At 44.3% G+C, this 16,559-nt stretch overlaps 1 protein-coding gene across 5 annotated transcripts in view; it reads left to right on the forward strand.

Annotated features, from left to right (window-relative positions):
• NHSL1 (NHS like 1) overlaps window positions 1-16,559 on the forward strand; it is a gene marked incomplete at its 5' end in the record, with an annotated part of 211,643 nt that overhangs the window by 150,352 nt on the left and 44,732 nt on the right. For 4 of the 5 annotated variants that reach the window (XM_081094563.1, XM_081094565.1, XM_081094564.1 and 1 more), the window contains one exon: window positions 8,426-8,578. In XM_081094563.1, coding sequence (XP_080950689.1) covers window positions 8,426-8,578 — 153 coding nt within the window. Of the gene's footprint in view, window positions 1-3,026; window positions 3,085-8,425; window positions 8,579-16,559 lie in introns of those variants that run through there. The other variant, XM_081094567.1, reaches the window with a different exon arrangement.

Genomic DNA, 16,559 nt, shown 5'->3' on the forward strand with positions numbered 1-16,559 from the left:
CCATGGATTTATATGTTTTCTGCTGGATGTATAAATTGAGCAATTAAAAATCAGACATTTCCATAAAAACATTAATAAACTATGGCATGGAGGCCATGCAAATCGTAAGATGAAAGCACTTCCCTGTTCTCATGTTTATATGCAGGATATGAAGAGATGTTAAAATTATTGGGGAAGTTTTTTTATAATTAATAAGCTATCTCAAAACACAACGTAGTATGTAACACAACAAAAACCATCATTGATTTGGTTGCTACCTGACAATCTGGACTTAGGGCGTTAGGAGGCAGCATGGAATAAATGAATAGTGGACACAGGGCCTGGGATGCTGGGATGGAAGCCTGCTTTCTGCCCCTGGACTCCCACTGGCCCATGTGTAACCGAATGGTGGCCCTATCTTTACACAGCTGTGGCCATGTAATAACAAGCCTAACACTGAGTGAGGAAGGAAAGGACTCCATGCATGGCTCTTACTACTGTTCATTTTCTGAGAGCACTTCTCTGACTAGTCCTGATGGGTTGGAAAAAAGTCTCATTACCCAATGAATAGGCCTTCCTCTTTAAAATGAGAGCAGGTGAGATTCACTACAGATGTTTGTTTTATTGCCATTGCCTCCTTAAACTTTTCACCCAAGTCTCACCTTTACAGTGAGGTCTACCCTGACTTCCATTTAATGCTGCCACCTGCTCGTCCCCAGAACTCCTTCCATCCTAGTCAACTTTTTTTTTTTTGTCCATTGCTCTTACCATCTTCTAATGTGCCATGTAATCGTAGTGTGTATATATACATATATACATATATATATACATATATACACATACACACACACACACACACTAGAGAAATATGCTAATTAACCAGGACACCATAACGGGTCCACTGGACAGGAGGAGGTTGCGCGCACAGCGTTGGGGGCAGAGCGGCAGGGGCCTCAGCACGCCTGCACTGAGGGAGGGCCTGATCAGCAGCAGCCGGCTGCTTCAGGGCTGGAGAGGGAGGCAGGGCCACGCGATTTCAAATCACGCGCTGGGCTCCTAGCTCTCAAATAAGTAAGCTGCATGAGGGCAGGGATTTCACTCATGTATCCCAAATAAGTGGAGCTTGGCATGTGCTCAATATTTACCCTTTTAGTGCATGAATCAGTGTTCGGATGCCGTGGTTGTCTACATGAAAAGTTACATGCTGTTTTCCATTGCAAGTATGATGGTGCCAGTCAGCGTGTGGGCTGTGAATAGGACCGTCTCCACTGCGATGAGGTTGAGAGGCAGCTCTTGAGCAAGGTCACTGCTGCTTATAAATTTGTTTTCCTCAGGGGAACTTTGCTCACTAGTTGAAGGCAGCTATATAATTTAAGTCACCATCTCATTTGTTTCTTATTTGCCATCTGGCCATGTAATTGCTTGTAAGTAAAGCTTTGTGTAGGATGAAAGAACACAATTTGGAAATCTGTAATAATATGTATGCTAATATGATAATAATTTGTTTTATTTTTTGTTGTTTGCTTTGCTTTTGTTCAAAATAAGATGAACGAGGGGAAAGATTTGCAAAGGAATTATTCCAAAACTTTCCCTAGAGGGAGCCCCTTACATAAGTTTTATTCTTTGACTAAGAGTTTTGTTATAACTAAATGTTTTGAATTAGTGGGTTATTACATTTCTCCATTCAGTTATAAGTCTGGCCCGAGGCTATGAACTAAGATGGTTGTCCAACGTGTTTCCAAGACTGCTTTGCCATAAAGTGGAATTGGGAGAGATGTGAGGAGCATTACTTTTTCTTTGTTCTTTTTCATAGTATTTCCTGATCTATATTCTTTTCTTTTTTGTTTCTGTTCCTTTACCCCCGGATATATTTTTCTGGATCCTGCTAATACCCCTTTTCTAACTCTTTTTGATTTGTGTTTCCCCAGCTCTCTGAGGTTAGTGGGAATGGACAAAAGAACCAGAACACTAAGTATACTCTTATATTCATGTTAAAGAGAAACCCAAACAATGTTTCTTTGAAATTACTCCTCTTCTTCCCCACCGGGAGCGTGTGTGTGTGTGTGTGTGTGTGTGTGTGTGTGTGTCTAACTTTTTAGCCAGGAGCTTAGATGGTAATTAAATTCAAAATACAGATTTAAATGATTAGGGTACTTTATTTCATTTTATTTTCTTAATGATTAAAGTACTCCATCTAATTTCTTCTTTGGAGTGGGTAAGCTGGGGTTTTGGGAAGGAGGGAGTTGTGAGAGCTAAATGCAAGTAAGATCAAACTGGAACAATTACAGTGCTGGTTCTCAATCACTGGCTAAAAAACCCCACAACTGGGTGAGAAGACTGGGCTGAGAAGACTGGGCGTACTAATTTGCAGGAAAATGCAACCAAGTCATCACTTACAGCGCAGTGGAGATTCTGTTGTAAAGCTTTACTGCTTTGGCATGGCAGGCAGAGCCTGGGGGCGTGGTTGGGGAAACAATAGTTTGGCTCTTTTTCTCCTTAAATCAGTTCCCATGCCTGAATTAACTGGAGAGTCAAAGAATCAACACAGACTTGCTCTTAGACTTGTGGACTCCAGTAAACAGATCTGGACGTTCTTCGGGGCCTAGTGAAAGTGGGAGCACATGTGCTTCACCTTGACCTCCGCAGAGGCAAGCTGCACTACTCTCTGGACTCCGGAGAGGAGAAACTTCTGATCTGCTGGAGAGAAAACTGAATAAATGAGCCCAGAGGCAGAAAGACTGCTGTGGCTGTCATGCAAATGAGAACTGTGACTGGCGTTCTCTTTCTGCACATGTTGTCACTGGAGGCTCTCAGCCCTAAAGATTAGGTTTCAGTGGGAGATTTTCAGGTTCAAGGACTGTTAATGGTTTGTAACTGCCTGACAATAAGCTCAACCTCCAAGTTACATCAGCCTGGGCAGATGTCTAACGATAGGAGAACAGAGCAAGAAGTGAATCCGGAGCAAAGGGATGCAGCTTGCCACCTGCCTGCTGGACTGAGCTTTGAATGGGATTTAAATTTCTAAGCCCTATGTAGGCATCCTGGAGATGGTGGTCTTCATTAATGCAAAGATCAAGTCTTTCATTAAGCTATTTAAGAAGAAAAGTAAGTAGTTTCTTTTCTCCCCACCGCGGCAGAGTGTGTGTGTGTGTGTGTGAGATGTACTATTTCCTCCTTTGGAGTGGTGGAATTAGAGTGTGAAAGAGCATAATTGACACAAGTTAAACTCCATTCTAAAGCAGGTTGTTCAAATACCTCTGACTTTTGGGGCTCTAGGGCAGAATTATGTGATCTCAGCATGCCTTACTTATTTGTGGCTCAGATTTCCGGTGAATTCACTGCTTTTGTGCTCTCAAAAGCAGCCCTTTGAAGAAGGTGGAGGGAAGGACCTTGTGTTTACTTTATGTCCACCCCGCTGTATATTTTTTTCATTCTTTGGCTGACTGTGCAGGGAACCTCTGTGTCAGGTATCACATATTTTTGGTGGTGATGATCTGCTAAACCCCCTGGCACTCTCTGTTTTGTGTTTCAGAACTGGAGCACAAACTCTGTCTAGATCGGTCAGCCATTGTAAAGTACACAGCTTTCGCGGTGTGGCTTCATTGTTCACTCACCATTAGTTTAAATTTCTTTAATCCAGGTGCTTCTTCGTTCCCTGGTAAAGTATAATTTTCACACATACATGGTTTTATTTTTACATAGTTACTGGTTGATTAGCTTTAGTTTAGTTTTGGGACCAGTGATTGAAACTGGATAAATGTGCAAGGGTAGGAGCCATTGGTAAAGAAAAACTTTGGAGGAAGCAACAAAGAACTGTACCCTGGGATCGCTGTCTGCAGCTCTGCCCCTAGAAGGCTGTCTTTGGAGGGACTGACTGAAATCTGCCCCCGCAAGAATGAGAAAACCAGGGAAGAGACCATGGCCCTTTCATAGGCGCCAGTTGGTTGCTGTGCAGGGGGGCTAGTGGTGTGGTTACATAGACTCGAATAGCATTGCTTGGATTTGATTTGTAATTGGCAAATAGGAAGAGTTTCCATTTTCAGTATTTTCCAGCTATGATAGCGGGTAATTCAGTCTTTCAAATACATGGACATGAGCACAAAGCATTGTAATTGACTAGGGCTCCTTTTTGGGGCCCATATGGCAAATTCCAGACTGTTCAAGATTATCAGATATGTAAGTAAGAACTTAGTCCTGGTGGATGTTCTGTATTAAGATTGAGAGCTATATGCACCATGCAGAACATTTGTTCAGTGAAAGGTTACGTGAATCCCCGGTGCCCAATGTACATGCTTCTTTGTCAAACACCAAAAGCAGAAAGCACACGGGACATTCCGTTTGTAACTTGGTGTCTAGGTCCCAGTGTTTATTTTCCCACTTAGCAGTTGATGGAGAAGTGGGATCACTTAGGAAATGAACTATTTGGGAGCAAGGCTGGTAGAATTTAGTAGCTGCAGAGAAGGTGAGGGGAGAGCTAACCCGTGGCTCGGGTTCGTGGGGGTGCTGAGGAAGGACAACTTCCTCCTTAGTGATGGTGCTACGAGTCAGGGGCTCCTTCGGGGTAATTTCACTGCCCCTGCCTCACCCAGGCTTTACATGAGTTATTCTGTGAGCTAAGGCTTTAAATATAGTAGTTCACTTGATCTTTATAATAGACTAGTAGCCCCCTGAGCAATATCGCATGCAGTAGGCTGCCCGCCGCTTCCGAGGGAGCCGGTAGGAACCGTGCTGCTTCCGCAGGAGGTGGGCCCGCCGTCTCCTCTCTGGGACTGCGGTCGGCCAGGTAGGCTGCAGGTCGGCCCCCCTGTCCCTATCTGTGTCTGCTCCGGCTCTGAGTGGGGGTGGGGGGTGGGGGCACCCGGGGCTCCCGGCTCCCTGTCTCTGTCTCCCTTTCGGCTCCGGGCTTCACCTGTGCACACAACCTCCTCCTGTCTGTTCATGACCTGTTACAGCGTCCCAGCCTAATTTGCATATTTCCTCTTTTTTTATATATATAGACTAGAGGCCCGGTGCATAAAAATTTGTGCACTGGAGGGGGGTTCCTGCAGCCCAGCTTGCCCCCACTACATATTGGGAGCCCTCAGGGGATGTCCTACTCCCTGCTCCCTGCTCCCCTTGGGGAGCGGGCCTAAGCCACAGTCTGGCCTCCCTTTTTGGGAGACGACCGGGCTGGTCAGGGGAAGGCACCAGCCCCATCACCCCGCTGCTGCAGCCACTGCCAGTCACTGCAGCCACCAAGGTGTTTTCATCAACACGGACTCCAGTCCCTTTACCGTGAAAAAATGACAACTTTCTTTAGGCATTTTCAAGATGTGTCTTTCATAGGATATGACATTTCTTTATTATTTTTTTTATCCTCACCTGAGGATATGTTTCCATTGATTTTTAGAGAATGTGGAAGAGAAAGTGAAAGACAGTAACATCAAAGTGAGAGGAACACTTTGATTGGTTGCCTCCTGCATGAGCCCTGACCTGGGCCCAGGCCAGGGAGGAGCCTGCAACCGAAGTACATGCCCTTAGTCAGAATTGAACCCAGACCCAGCAGTGGGCAGGCCGAGGCATTATCCACTGAGCAAAACCAGCTAGGACAGGATATGACATTTCTTAACCCTCCAGTAGCGAACCTTCCTTTTTTTCTCCCGGAGTGTGGTAAAAAACCCTAGATCACCTATTTGACTCTTATTACCCAAGTTACTAAGAATATTACCAGTGGCATACAGGGAGCTAAGCCAATGAGCAGTCAGAAAAGGTGTTTCCTCTGTAGTTCACACCAATTGCCGGCTTGGCCCCTGCCCAGGCCTAACGCCTCTGGCTGAGTCATTAGACCTGGGCAGGGAACCTCCAGCTCCCTCAATCGTTGGCTCAGCCCCTGCTCCCCATGATCGCTGACTCCGCCCCTGCCCTGTCCTAACGCCTCTGGCCAAGGCATTAGGCCTGGACAGAGGACCCCCAGCTGCCCACGATCACTGACTCCGCCCCTGCTCCCCGCGATTGCCGGCTCCTCACCTGCCCAGGCCTAATTCCTCTGACCAAGGCATTAGGCCTGGGCAGAGGACCCCCAGCTCCCACCATCGCCTCTGCCCCTACCCAGACCTAATACCTCTGTCCAAGGTGTTAGGCCTGGGCAGGGGACCCCCAGCTCTGTATGATCACCGACTCCGCCCCTGCTCGCGATGGCTGGCTCCGCCCCAGCCCCGGCCTAACGCCTCTGGCCAAGGCATTAGGCCTGGGCAGGGGACCCCCAGATCCCCGCGATCTCCCGCTCTGCCCCTGCCTAGGCCTAATGCCTCTGACCGAGGCGTTAGGCCTGGGCAGGGGACCCCCAGCTGCCCACGATCACTGACTCCGCCCCTGCTCTCCGCGATTGCCGGCTCCCCATGATTGCCGGCTCCGCCCATGCCCAGGCCTAACGCCTCTGACCGAGGCATTAGGCCTGGGCAGGGGACCCCCAGCTGCCCACGATCGCTGACTCCGCCCCTGCTCCCCATGATGGCTGGTTCCACCCCTCCCCCCATCTCCCGCTCTGCCCCTGCCTAGGCCTAATTCCTCTGACCTAGGTGTTAGGCCTGGGCAGGAGAGCCCCAGCTCCCATTGCCGGCTCCGCCCCTGCTTCCGGCGATCACTGGCTGGGGGTGGGCAAAGGCGGCCCTGAGCGGCAGGCGGCTTCTTCCGTCCTTCCCCTTTCACCTCCCAGCATTGCGCCTATGTTTGCAAATTAACCGCCATCTTTGTTGGTGGTTAACCGCCATCTTAGTTGGCAGTTAATTTACATATCACCCTGATTAGCCAATGGGAAGGGTAGCGAAGTTACGGTTAATTACCATGTTTGTCTATTATTAGATAGGATGTAGTAGCTGTGCTATGAGGTCCACTGTGTTAACTTTAAATATGTTCAAATAGAAAGTTGAATAGTTCATGCATGCCTGCTCATTTTATTTTGAGAATCGGTTTTATGGTTTAGTTACCAGAGGTGTGGGTGTGCCCATTGTGCACTCTGTAGCATCGGTCAGGGTTAGGGAACACTCACCCCTGCCTCACAATTCTAGTATCTGCTGATTTTACAGGTGTCATACTTGCCACCACCTGCAGATGACTCAGCACAGGGTTTTTCTCTTGTGCTTCGCTGGTTTATTCTATGCTTGGCTTGTGGTGGCAGATATATGGAAAGTACTTAAAATTTTTGATGCTCCCTGGCTGGTGTGGCTCAGTTGGTTGGGTGTTGTCCTGTGTGCATCAAAGGGTTGCTGGCACGATCCCTGGTGGGGGGCATGCAGGAGGCAGCCAGTCTGTTTCACACTCATATTGATGTTTCTCTCTCTTCCTCTCTTTCTCTCTAAAAATATTTATAAAAATTGTTGATGAATTTGTTTGGTGCTGCACTGGTATGCTATTTTAGGTTGTGTTGTCCGGGAAAGTGAAATAGACAAAGAGGTCTCAAGCCCTAGGGGGGAATAAAGAAAAATTATTGTAGAGATTTAGCATTCTTTCATGATTACCTATCATTCCTCCTCCTAATACTTTAATCTCTCTTTTTTTTTTAAATATATTTCTTTATTGATTTCAAAGAGGAAGGGAGAAGGAGAGAGATATAGAAACATCAATGATGAGAGAGAATCATTGATCAGCTGCCTCCTGCACACCCCCCACTGAGGATCGAGCCTGCAACCCAGGCATGTGCCCTTGGCCGGAATCAAACCTGGGACCCTTCAGTCCACAGGCTGACGCTCTATCCACTGAGCCAAGCTGGCTAGGGCTTTAATCTCTTTTATGCTGGAAAAATTCAGTTGAATTGGATTGTGTTTGGAAAAGTAAATTACATGGGACTTAAACCATTTTAATATAAAAGTATTTCATGAAAGCAAGAAATACAAAGAAAATTTTGTAGCACAAATTGATTTCTACCATTAAATATGCTATTTAAATGAATTACATTGACTGCTTATGCTTAATTTTTAAATTTAATTGAGTTTATAACTGGTGTTTTAAAATAATGCTTAAGGGAGGAAATATTTTGTCTCAACTTCTCAGTAGGAAGTTGTTTCTGTTCTAATACTCTAACGTTTACTGAGCAATTGCTCTGTATAATTCAATAGCAGGTGTCTGTCATGGTGGACTGAGGTAGGAATTGGAGGTCTCTATCAATTCTGTCAATCATTTTCTAACGCTGGCTTAGAGGGAGGGTCTAAAATGCTAGGAAGCAATTAATTGAGTAAACATTTCTACCAAAACATGATGGACAGTTTCACCGGTTCCTTTAGAGACGAACACTGTGGGAAGGACCCCTGGAGTCTAAGGTTAAATCTCACTTAGCATTCACTCCATTTCCCTCTCGCTGGCCCTTAACCCAGGGATGTGTTGGGCACCAAGAACCCATCTTGATGCAGTGCATGTAGAGCCAGTGAAACTTAATTTGACAGCTGGGTTGATTGTAACTCTCTTTTTACAGCGGTTTCCAACCTAGATGAGGAGAGCAGATGGACAGTCCACTACACTGCTCCCTGGCACCAGCAGGAGAACGTGTTCCTTCCCGCCACACGGCCCCCCTGCGTGGAGGACCTGCACCGCCAAGCCAAGCTCAACCTCAAATCAGTGCTGAGGGGTAAGATCCCAGCTGCAAGCTTGTTCATTAGAATTGAAAGCATAAGTTTGATGTTATTTGTAAAAGACCTGTTTATAATGAACATAGAGTATGTGTGAGATGTCATAATACTCTCAACCTGTATGCCTAATATGTTCTGGATTCTGTAGACACCTGCCTCTCACAGATATGTCCTCAAAGAATTGACACCAGTTTATTTATTTTTTAAATATGTTTTTATTGACTTTAGAAAGAGGAAGGGTATTCAGAAAGAGTGTCTTCCTATATGTAGTTTAAAATTCTCATTTTCACTTCAACTTAGTGTTGGTGGTAAGGGGTGTGACTGTGTGACGAGGAGGCCTTCCTAAAGGTGGTTAAGAAGGAAGTTCTTTAACAGAGCAAGGGAGTAACTTTTAAGATTTAGAAACTTTTTTTAAAACAGCAAACCAATGTTCTTATTCTACTAGATGCTGGTTTACCAGTTTTCTCTTACCATGCAATTTTGGGACAAAATTATACTAAAAAAATACTATTGTTTATCTAAAATTTAATTTAACAGAATGTCCTGTATTTTATCTTTTTGTGAAAGATTTAAATATGGGAGAAATACTGTCATTCATTCCAGGAAAACCCAGCATCAGGACCCTCTCTAATTTTTATGATAATTTTTTCATGTATATCGGTCATTTATTGATTCACTTGTTAATGTGCTGTTACTTTGACTACTGATTACTAGGCAACATTCATTCAACACTTAAGTATATGCCAAGTACCATTCTAAGCCCATTTCAGGTATTATCTCATTTAATCCTCACAATAATTACTGTTTACATATGAAAAATGTATGCCAGTTTTACATATGAAAAAAATGGAGACCCAAAGATTAGAAACTTTCCCACCATCTCAAAGTTAGTGATAGAATTAGGGCTTAAACTTGGACAGTCTCAGGCTGCAGGGCTCATATTCGATTCACTCAATTGCCTTGAACAACCATTTGTTAGAAATCTGTTGTTCTGGTGGAAGCGAAGAATACAAAGTCAGGGTCTTGGCTCTCAAGGAACTTATACTTTTCCTTACAGTGCAAATCACAACGTGAAAAATACTCGAGATGGGCCATAAATTGCTGTACGGGAGTTAGAGAAGGCGGGTAATTTCTGCTTAGAGTGAGAAGGAATAGCTATCAAAGGACTCACAGTAGATTTGGAATTCTGAACAGAACTATGTAGACTAGGGGTCCTCAAACTACGGCCCGCGGGCCACATGCAAATACAAATATTGTATTTGTTCCCGTTTTGTTTTTTTACTTCAAAGTAAAGTATGTGCAGTGTGCATAGGAATTTGTTCATAGTTTTTTTTTTAAACTATAGTCCAGCCCTCCAACCGTCTAAGGGACAGTGAACTGGCCCCCTGTTTAAAAAGTTTGAGGACCCCTGATATAGACCATAGATCAGAGCCCTGTTTTGTTCCTTTAATCTTTTAGATTAAAGGAACTTAGATGATCTCGTATGTATCTTATTACTTTATCATGTGTCTTACAGTCTTGGCATTTAACTGTCCAGAAATGGACATTATTGGCGTCCCTTTCTCATATACTTAGTGACTGCAAGTCTAAAGGAAAAAAATGGCATTCGTCAGGCTCCTCTGTGTGGCCTTGGAGTTGTACCTTGACTTTTGCCTTCCTTGTGTTGGTTGCGTAATGCACCTAAATCCAGCCACAGTTTCTTCTAGATCTCTTCAGTTCCTAGTGATTGTCTTTCGTAAATTTTGACAAGGAGCTTGTCTACTTCTGGCTTACCTTCCTCCCGAATAATGAGTATGAGGATTAAATGGCACTGTGCCCAGGACCAGCCCCTGAGGCAGGGCCATGGTTAAGTTCCTCTGCTCTGCCCGCCTGCCTGTGGAGAATGCTTTCAGAAGGGCAAGTGTGAGTTGGAATATTCAGGCCCAGCTTTTTTTTGAACACTCTCCAGGAAACGGTGCTTCCCTGCCTCTTCGGTGTATTTTCAAGTACCAGCTCAGAGCGTCTCTTCCCTTCCCGTAGAAAATTAAACATCTAGGTTTTTCTTTCCTTTTTGACTATTCAGTAGATCCAAATGAAATGTCATCACCACTGATTTTGCCTGTATGTGGATTTAATTTTGAAAAGATAAATGCTTTAATAATTGCTTTAATGCCCTAAAATGATTCATTGAAGGGATTTACCATTAATAAAATTAATAACTTTGGGAAATTTTTAGAGTTCAACTTTTTAAAAAAATCCTTACCAGAGGACAAACTTTTCTTAATGATGAGAGAGAGAGAGAGAGAGAGAGAGAGAGAGAGAGAGAGAGAGAGAGACACATTGATGTGAAAGAAAAACAGTAATTTGTTGCCTCTCGTACATGCCCCAAACAGGGATCGGACCCTCAATCCAGGTATGTAACCTGGCTGGAATCAAACCCCCAAATTTTGGTGTGTGGAATGATGCTCCAACCAAGCTGAACTTTTAAAGTCTATATTTAAATACTCCTTAAGAGGTTGTAGATAAATAATAACTTTAAGAACAGTGGTTGACAAAGTTGAAATAAGAAAGAGCATCTGAGTTCTGTTTTCTTCATTTATTTACGTTTAATCACATGTACAGGACAGGACTTCAGGTACCACTTTCCCATCACCAAATTAGTAGCCTGAGGTAAACAGAAAATGAGTGCAGAGTACTTACTGCCTCATTATCAGTGAGGATTACAAAGAAAAAATACAGCCCCTGAATATATGACACTATTCAGGTATGATCCTACATAATAAAAGACTAATATGCAAATAGACTGAACGGTGGAACAACCTAACAACCGGTCGCTATGATGTGTGCTGACCACCAGGGGGCATATGCGGGACATGGTGGGCATTGGCCACGGTGGGATAGTGGAGCGGGGGCGCCAGAGCTGGTTGCTGTCATCGGGGCGAGCCTCTGGTGGTTACTGAAAATTTTTTGTTCCCGCGTGCTGCGATCCGGCCTGGAGCTCACACCTGCTGTCGGCGTTGGCCCTGCTCACACCCTCTGTTGGCTCCAGAGCTGCTGCTCACACCCATTGCCAGCGCCAGCCCCGCTCACACCTCCTGCCGGTGCCCAGTGCCAGTCCCAATCACTTGGTGCCATCAGCGGGTGCAAGCTGCAGCTGCCAGCCCTGATTGCCCCTGTTACTGAGGGGTGATTGGGGCATTAGCCACTGCTCTCACCCACTGATGGCACACCTGCTGCTCCATGCTGTCAGTGGATGCGAGTGGGGCTGGCGCCGTCAGTGCATGGGAGCGGCAGCGGCAGGAGTGAGGCTGCTGAGAGGCAGGGGCCCAGGGCCACAGCGGGAGGGGCTGGGCCAGGGTATGGAGGATGGGCCGAGACCCACCCCTGTGTCCACCACAGCCTCACGGCCCACAGTTCCTTTCAAGGTGCACGAATTCATGCACTGGGCCCCTAGTGTTATGTAAAGTTATGTAAAGTTATCAGTCTGTTAATTTGACCTCCACGTTCTTTGCTTAAAAATCTGGAAAGGTAGCTAATGAGTAACCTATTTTCTTCCTTCTATTCTTACTATGACCTTGACCATAATTTTAAGGAAGTCATACTACTCTTTAATGTTAATGTTTAATGTTAATCCTTTGCAGTCCAATGTTATTTTTGGAATGTTTAATGTTAACCCTTTGCAGTCCAATGTTATTTTTGGAATTCAAACAGTCTGGTCCAAATTAATTGACGGGATTGAATGTTGAACTTTTTAATGTTCTTACTGCTCGACGTTGGACCTGCTCCTAGCGCCTGGTCTGTCGAGTCAGCCTCGAGGTTGGACCGAAAAGGGTTAAACAGGCAGTTGCTGTTTCAGTCATTAAGTGCTCATTGTATGAACTATTGTGTCAGTTTTTATGGGGAACTCAGCTCTCCTCTTGAGGATCATAAAATAAAGAGGGCAATGAGACAGTAGGTACTAAGTGTTTATTATTATTAAAGTAATACAGAAATGCTTAGTGGTCAGTAGAATGATTGAGGAAGGCACAGGTTTACTGAAAATGTTATTAAAAAACTAACACAATTTACTAAGTATTTGAGCATCAGTGATCTCCTATGACAGGAGTTTTTAAATGAGTGGATAATAGTTTGTGGGTCTTTAACTTTGAAGAGCTTCTCTTGCTGTCTTGTGTCAAGACTGAAGTGAACAGACAGCAGTGTACTGGAGATGTGTCTGAGGTGCTGGATGGCATTGGGGGACCCCTCCCCCACTTTCTCACTCCCCCATTGGAGAGGAGAGGGGCTTCCATGGCATTTAAATGGTCTGCAGAATGCCCAGAGCACATGTTGTCCATGTGCAGTTTATCTCTGTTCTGGTCCAAATAGAGCAGAGATCTTTAGTATTTATTGTTGGCTAGTCTCTGGAGAATTTGGTAGAATTTGTTGGCCAGATGATTTGGTTTTGTTGATTTATTTGTTACTAGAGGTAAACAGATACAGTAAGTTCTCACTTGACACTACAGCAGAATGACGCCTAATGACACCAGTTTCATAGGCTCGTTGTTACAAACAGGAGTTACCTTCCTGCAGTGCCTCATAAACGCCGTAATGAAACATTGTTGAACGCTAATGGAGGGCCTGCTGTCCCGGGAGGTAGAAACAGTATTTTGATCATTGGTTCAGCAGGACATCTGGCTAGAAATGAATAGTGAATTTCTGAAAATGGATCCCATTATCCATAAAGAAGTCACTCAGCTTTTTACTGAATTTCCAGAAGAATTCTACCCTTTTAATCTCCACAGTTATTTGAACCCTTCATGAACTTCTACAGAGTTAGTTGAGGTGATGAGCAACCTTTGCCTAACTGGGTTTTTAATCTGGATACTTTTTAGTTTCACTAAAAGGGCCACAATTAAGTGGGAAAAGGGTACTTGAGGGGAAAGGGTGGCCATACTAGGCTCAGTGAAAGGTTCAGATTTAATTTCTTACACTTGCAGACCTCATTTGAAAATTAAGAGCATATTAAAGGCTGAAATTAAGCCATGTTATTTTTAAGACTCCATCCCCAAAAAGCCCAACTTGGGAGAGAGGTAAACATACTTTCTCACAGTATGTGTAACAGGCAGTTTAGTTACTGTATCTGTGTACACTCCTGCCTGAATTAGTTCCTAGAGCATCTGTTGCTGGTATCAGAAACGTTCTTTAGTCACAGCTCTCTTTCCTGAGAAAATCCATTTTAGCAGGTCAGCCTGCTCTGTGATTCTAGAATTGGAAGTGTGAGCACAGGGAGGAATGTTGAGTCTGGCCTGTGTTAACTCAAAGTCAGAGGGTTAACATTCATCATGTCAAGAGATACAGGAGTTGAGGATTTACAATGTGAAGAAATGACTCTGTGTTCCAAGTTATTAAAAATAGTCGTGTGTGTGTGTGTGTGCCCACATGTGTGCATGCACCAACAACCTGTTCAACATTAGAAAACGGTACACCTTTCTTAAAATGATGGACAACGCCCAGACGGTGTTGCTCAGTGGATTGAGCATCGTCCCATGCACCAAGAGGTCACCAGTTCAGTTCCCAGTCAGGGCACATGCCCAGGTTGTGGGCTCTCTCCCCAGTAGGGGGTGTGCAGGAGGCAGCCGATAAGTGTTTCTTACCAATGTTTCTCTCCCTCTCCCTTTCACTCTCTCTAAAAATTAATAAAAACATATTTAAAAAATGATGGACCAGGTCTCCAGGCAGTGTTAGCTAGGTTTCTCTGACAGTTCCTGACACACAGGCTTTACCTAGGGGTCACTGCATCTGCCCTTCATTGTTAAGAAGGGTCCTAGTTACCTTTGACTCAGACCAGTACTTCTGTTCTGGGTTTGATGAGGAGCCTTGGCTGAATTACCTGGATGCCTTGGGCACATGGGTCCCTGGCTCTCCCAGGCCCCTGTGGTTTGGGCTGTAGATACTCCTCTTGGGGGACCTGTGGCACTGGGTGCAGGACTGTCCGGGGGAAGCCTTTCTATACCTGTGGCTCTCTCCTGGATGATACATCTGCTCACCACTTCACACACACTCAAGAGGAACAGCTGCTTTGCCCACCTTGTGCAAACAACATTGAATTCTTCCTCTATTTTTTTCCCTTGTCACTTAAAAAAAACTATGACATAGCACAGACAAATACATAAAACATGTACAGCTTAAGAGATAAATTATAAAGCAAATCCGGTGAGGATTGACAATAACAAAAAAAATGCATGAGTCATATCCAGGTTCAGATCCTGACTCTGTTGTGTAGTAGGGATATGTGATTTGAGTTTAATTTTGACTTTGTTCTTGCAACCATTTGAGCTTTTCTCTTCTGTAAAATAAAGATCATAATATCTGCTTACATGGGAATGAAATGAACTTTTTGTGTCAAATACCTCAAAGTGCAAGCAGTTTGTGGAGGTAAGGAGGGGTGCATTTTAATTTAAGTGCAATGGAATACAGATAAAATTTTTATACATTTCAGTCCTCGTTCCCAAATGGCTGTCATGATGTAGCTGGTGCTTTCTCTCCCACCCATTATACTCCAGAGACACGCTGTGGGGAGGAGGGAGGGAAGAAAACAGGGCCACAGCCAGATGATAGTGACGGCCACAGGCAGTTAACACTGAGGTTATTTCGGCCACATGAGCAAGGTGCCTTTCTCCCCATCACCATCAGCCCCTGGAAGATGCCTGGAATGCTAGAGCTGGAAGAGGGCTCCCAGGGCCTCTCACCAATAAATCCCCTTTTCCTTTTGTAGGTGAGTAAACCAACGCCATAGAAGCCACAGGGTTAGTTTACAGCCACTGTGCAGTTTATAGATGACCATGGAGGACTCAAATCAGGCTTCTAGCCTCAGCCCATGCTGGCCTGTTGTGACCTCAGACCCTGAGGGCCCATCCCTTGGATGCCTCTTCAGCTGCTCTCAGCTTTCAAAAGGGTCATAGGGACAGGGCTCACTCTGGGAATCTAAAGGCCCAAGGAAGATTGGGTTTCCTTAGCTAATTAACAGGGAATGCAGACTAGCTCATGGATGCCTAAAGGTGGTGGCTTCACAGTTGCTTAACTCATTCCCAATTTCATTAAAACTCAAATAAATTTAAGAGAAATAAAGAAAGGAAGCTTCATCATAAGACATCCTGTCTGACATTAATATCTATAACCATGTTTCAGCTTAATGGCATTTAATGTTTTATTTTTAGGGTTATGATAAGTCATTGGTAACTGAATGGATTAAAAAAAAAAGCCACTGGTTATAGAAGGGACAAGTAAAAGAAAATAAGGGTTTGGAAATATTAAATACACCAATGACTTAGCCCTTACAGCAGAGTTTACTCTTTGCCTAGTTCATCACTTAACATTCTTTCTGAAGAATCCGTTAGTAAAATTGATTTGTAAAAGATGAAGGTGAAATATCACTGGTCAAGGGTAGATTCTTTTAAATGTTTTGTAAGTAAGAAACATGAAATTACTTATGTTCATTCATGTAGAATTTTAAGTTATTTTCTAGTTTAAATAAAGATAGGCCTAAAATAGGGAGTGTGGGGGTGGTGGTGGTGATGGGGGTGAGTTATTCTGGAAAAGCCACTGAATGAGGTAGGAAATACAGCGTCTCATCTTTCTAAACCAGCAGCATTGACACCTTGTTCTGTTGTTATGAATTGGTCCAGAAGATGCAATAGGAGGCCAGAATGCTGATTCCAGTGCTGCCAGGAGCCTGTGGGACGTTGGAAAATCACATCCCACTTTTATACTTGCCTCCTCTTCTGCAAAACAAGTTATGGTCTCCAAGTTTCTGTCTAAGCTCTGAAATTCTGATGGACCTCTCCGTACTTAACTGCTATGTGTGAAGTTTATTTGACACAAAAATATAATTTAGTGCTGAGCATAAGTCCTGATAAATTAGGTTGTCTAAAATCTAAGTTTGTTGACATAAAAATTTTCTCAGTGGCTCCTACAGTGACGGCACTGGGCTGGATATTGTAGGTGAGTCAAAGATGAATGGCG

This window comes from Myotis nattereri (assembly GCF_964212035.1).
Source record: "Myotis nattereri genome assembly, chromosome: 6".
Classification (NCBI taxonomy): domain Eukaryota; kingdom Metazoa; phylum Chordata; class Mammalia; order Chiroptera; family Vespertilionidae; genus Myotis; species Myotis nattereri.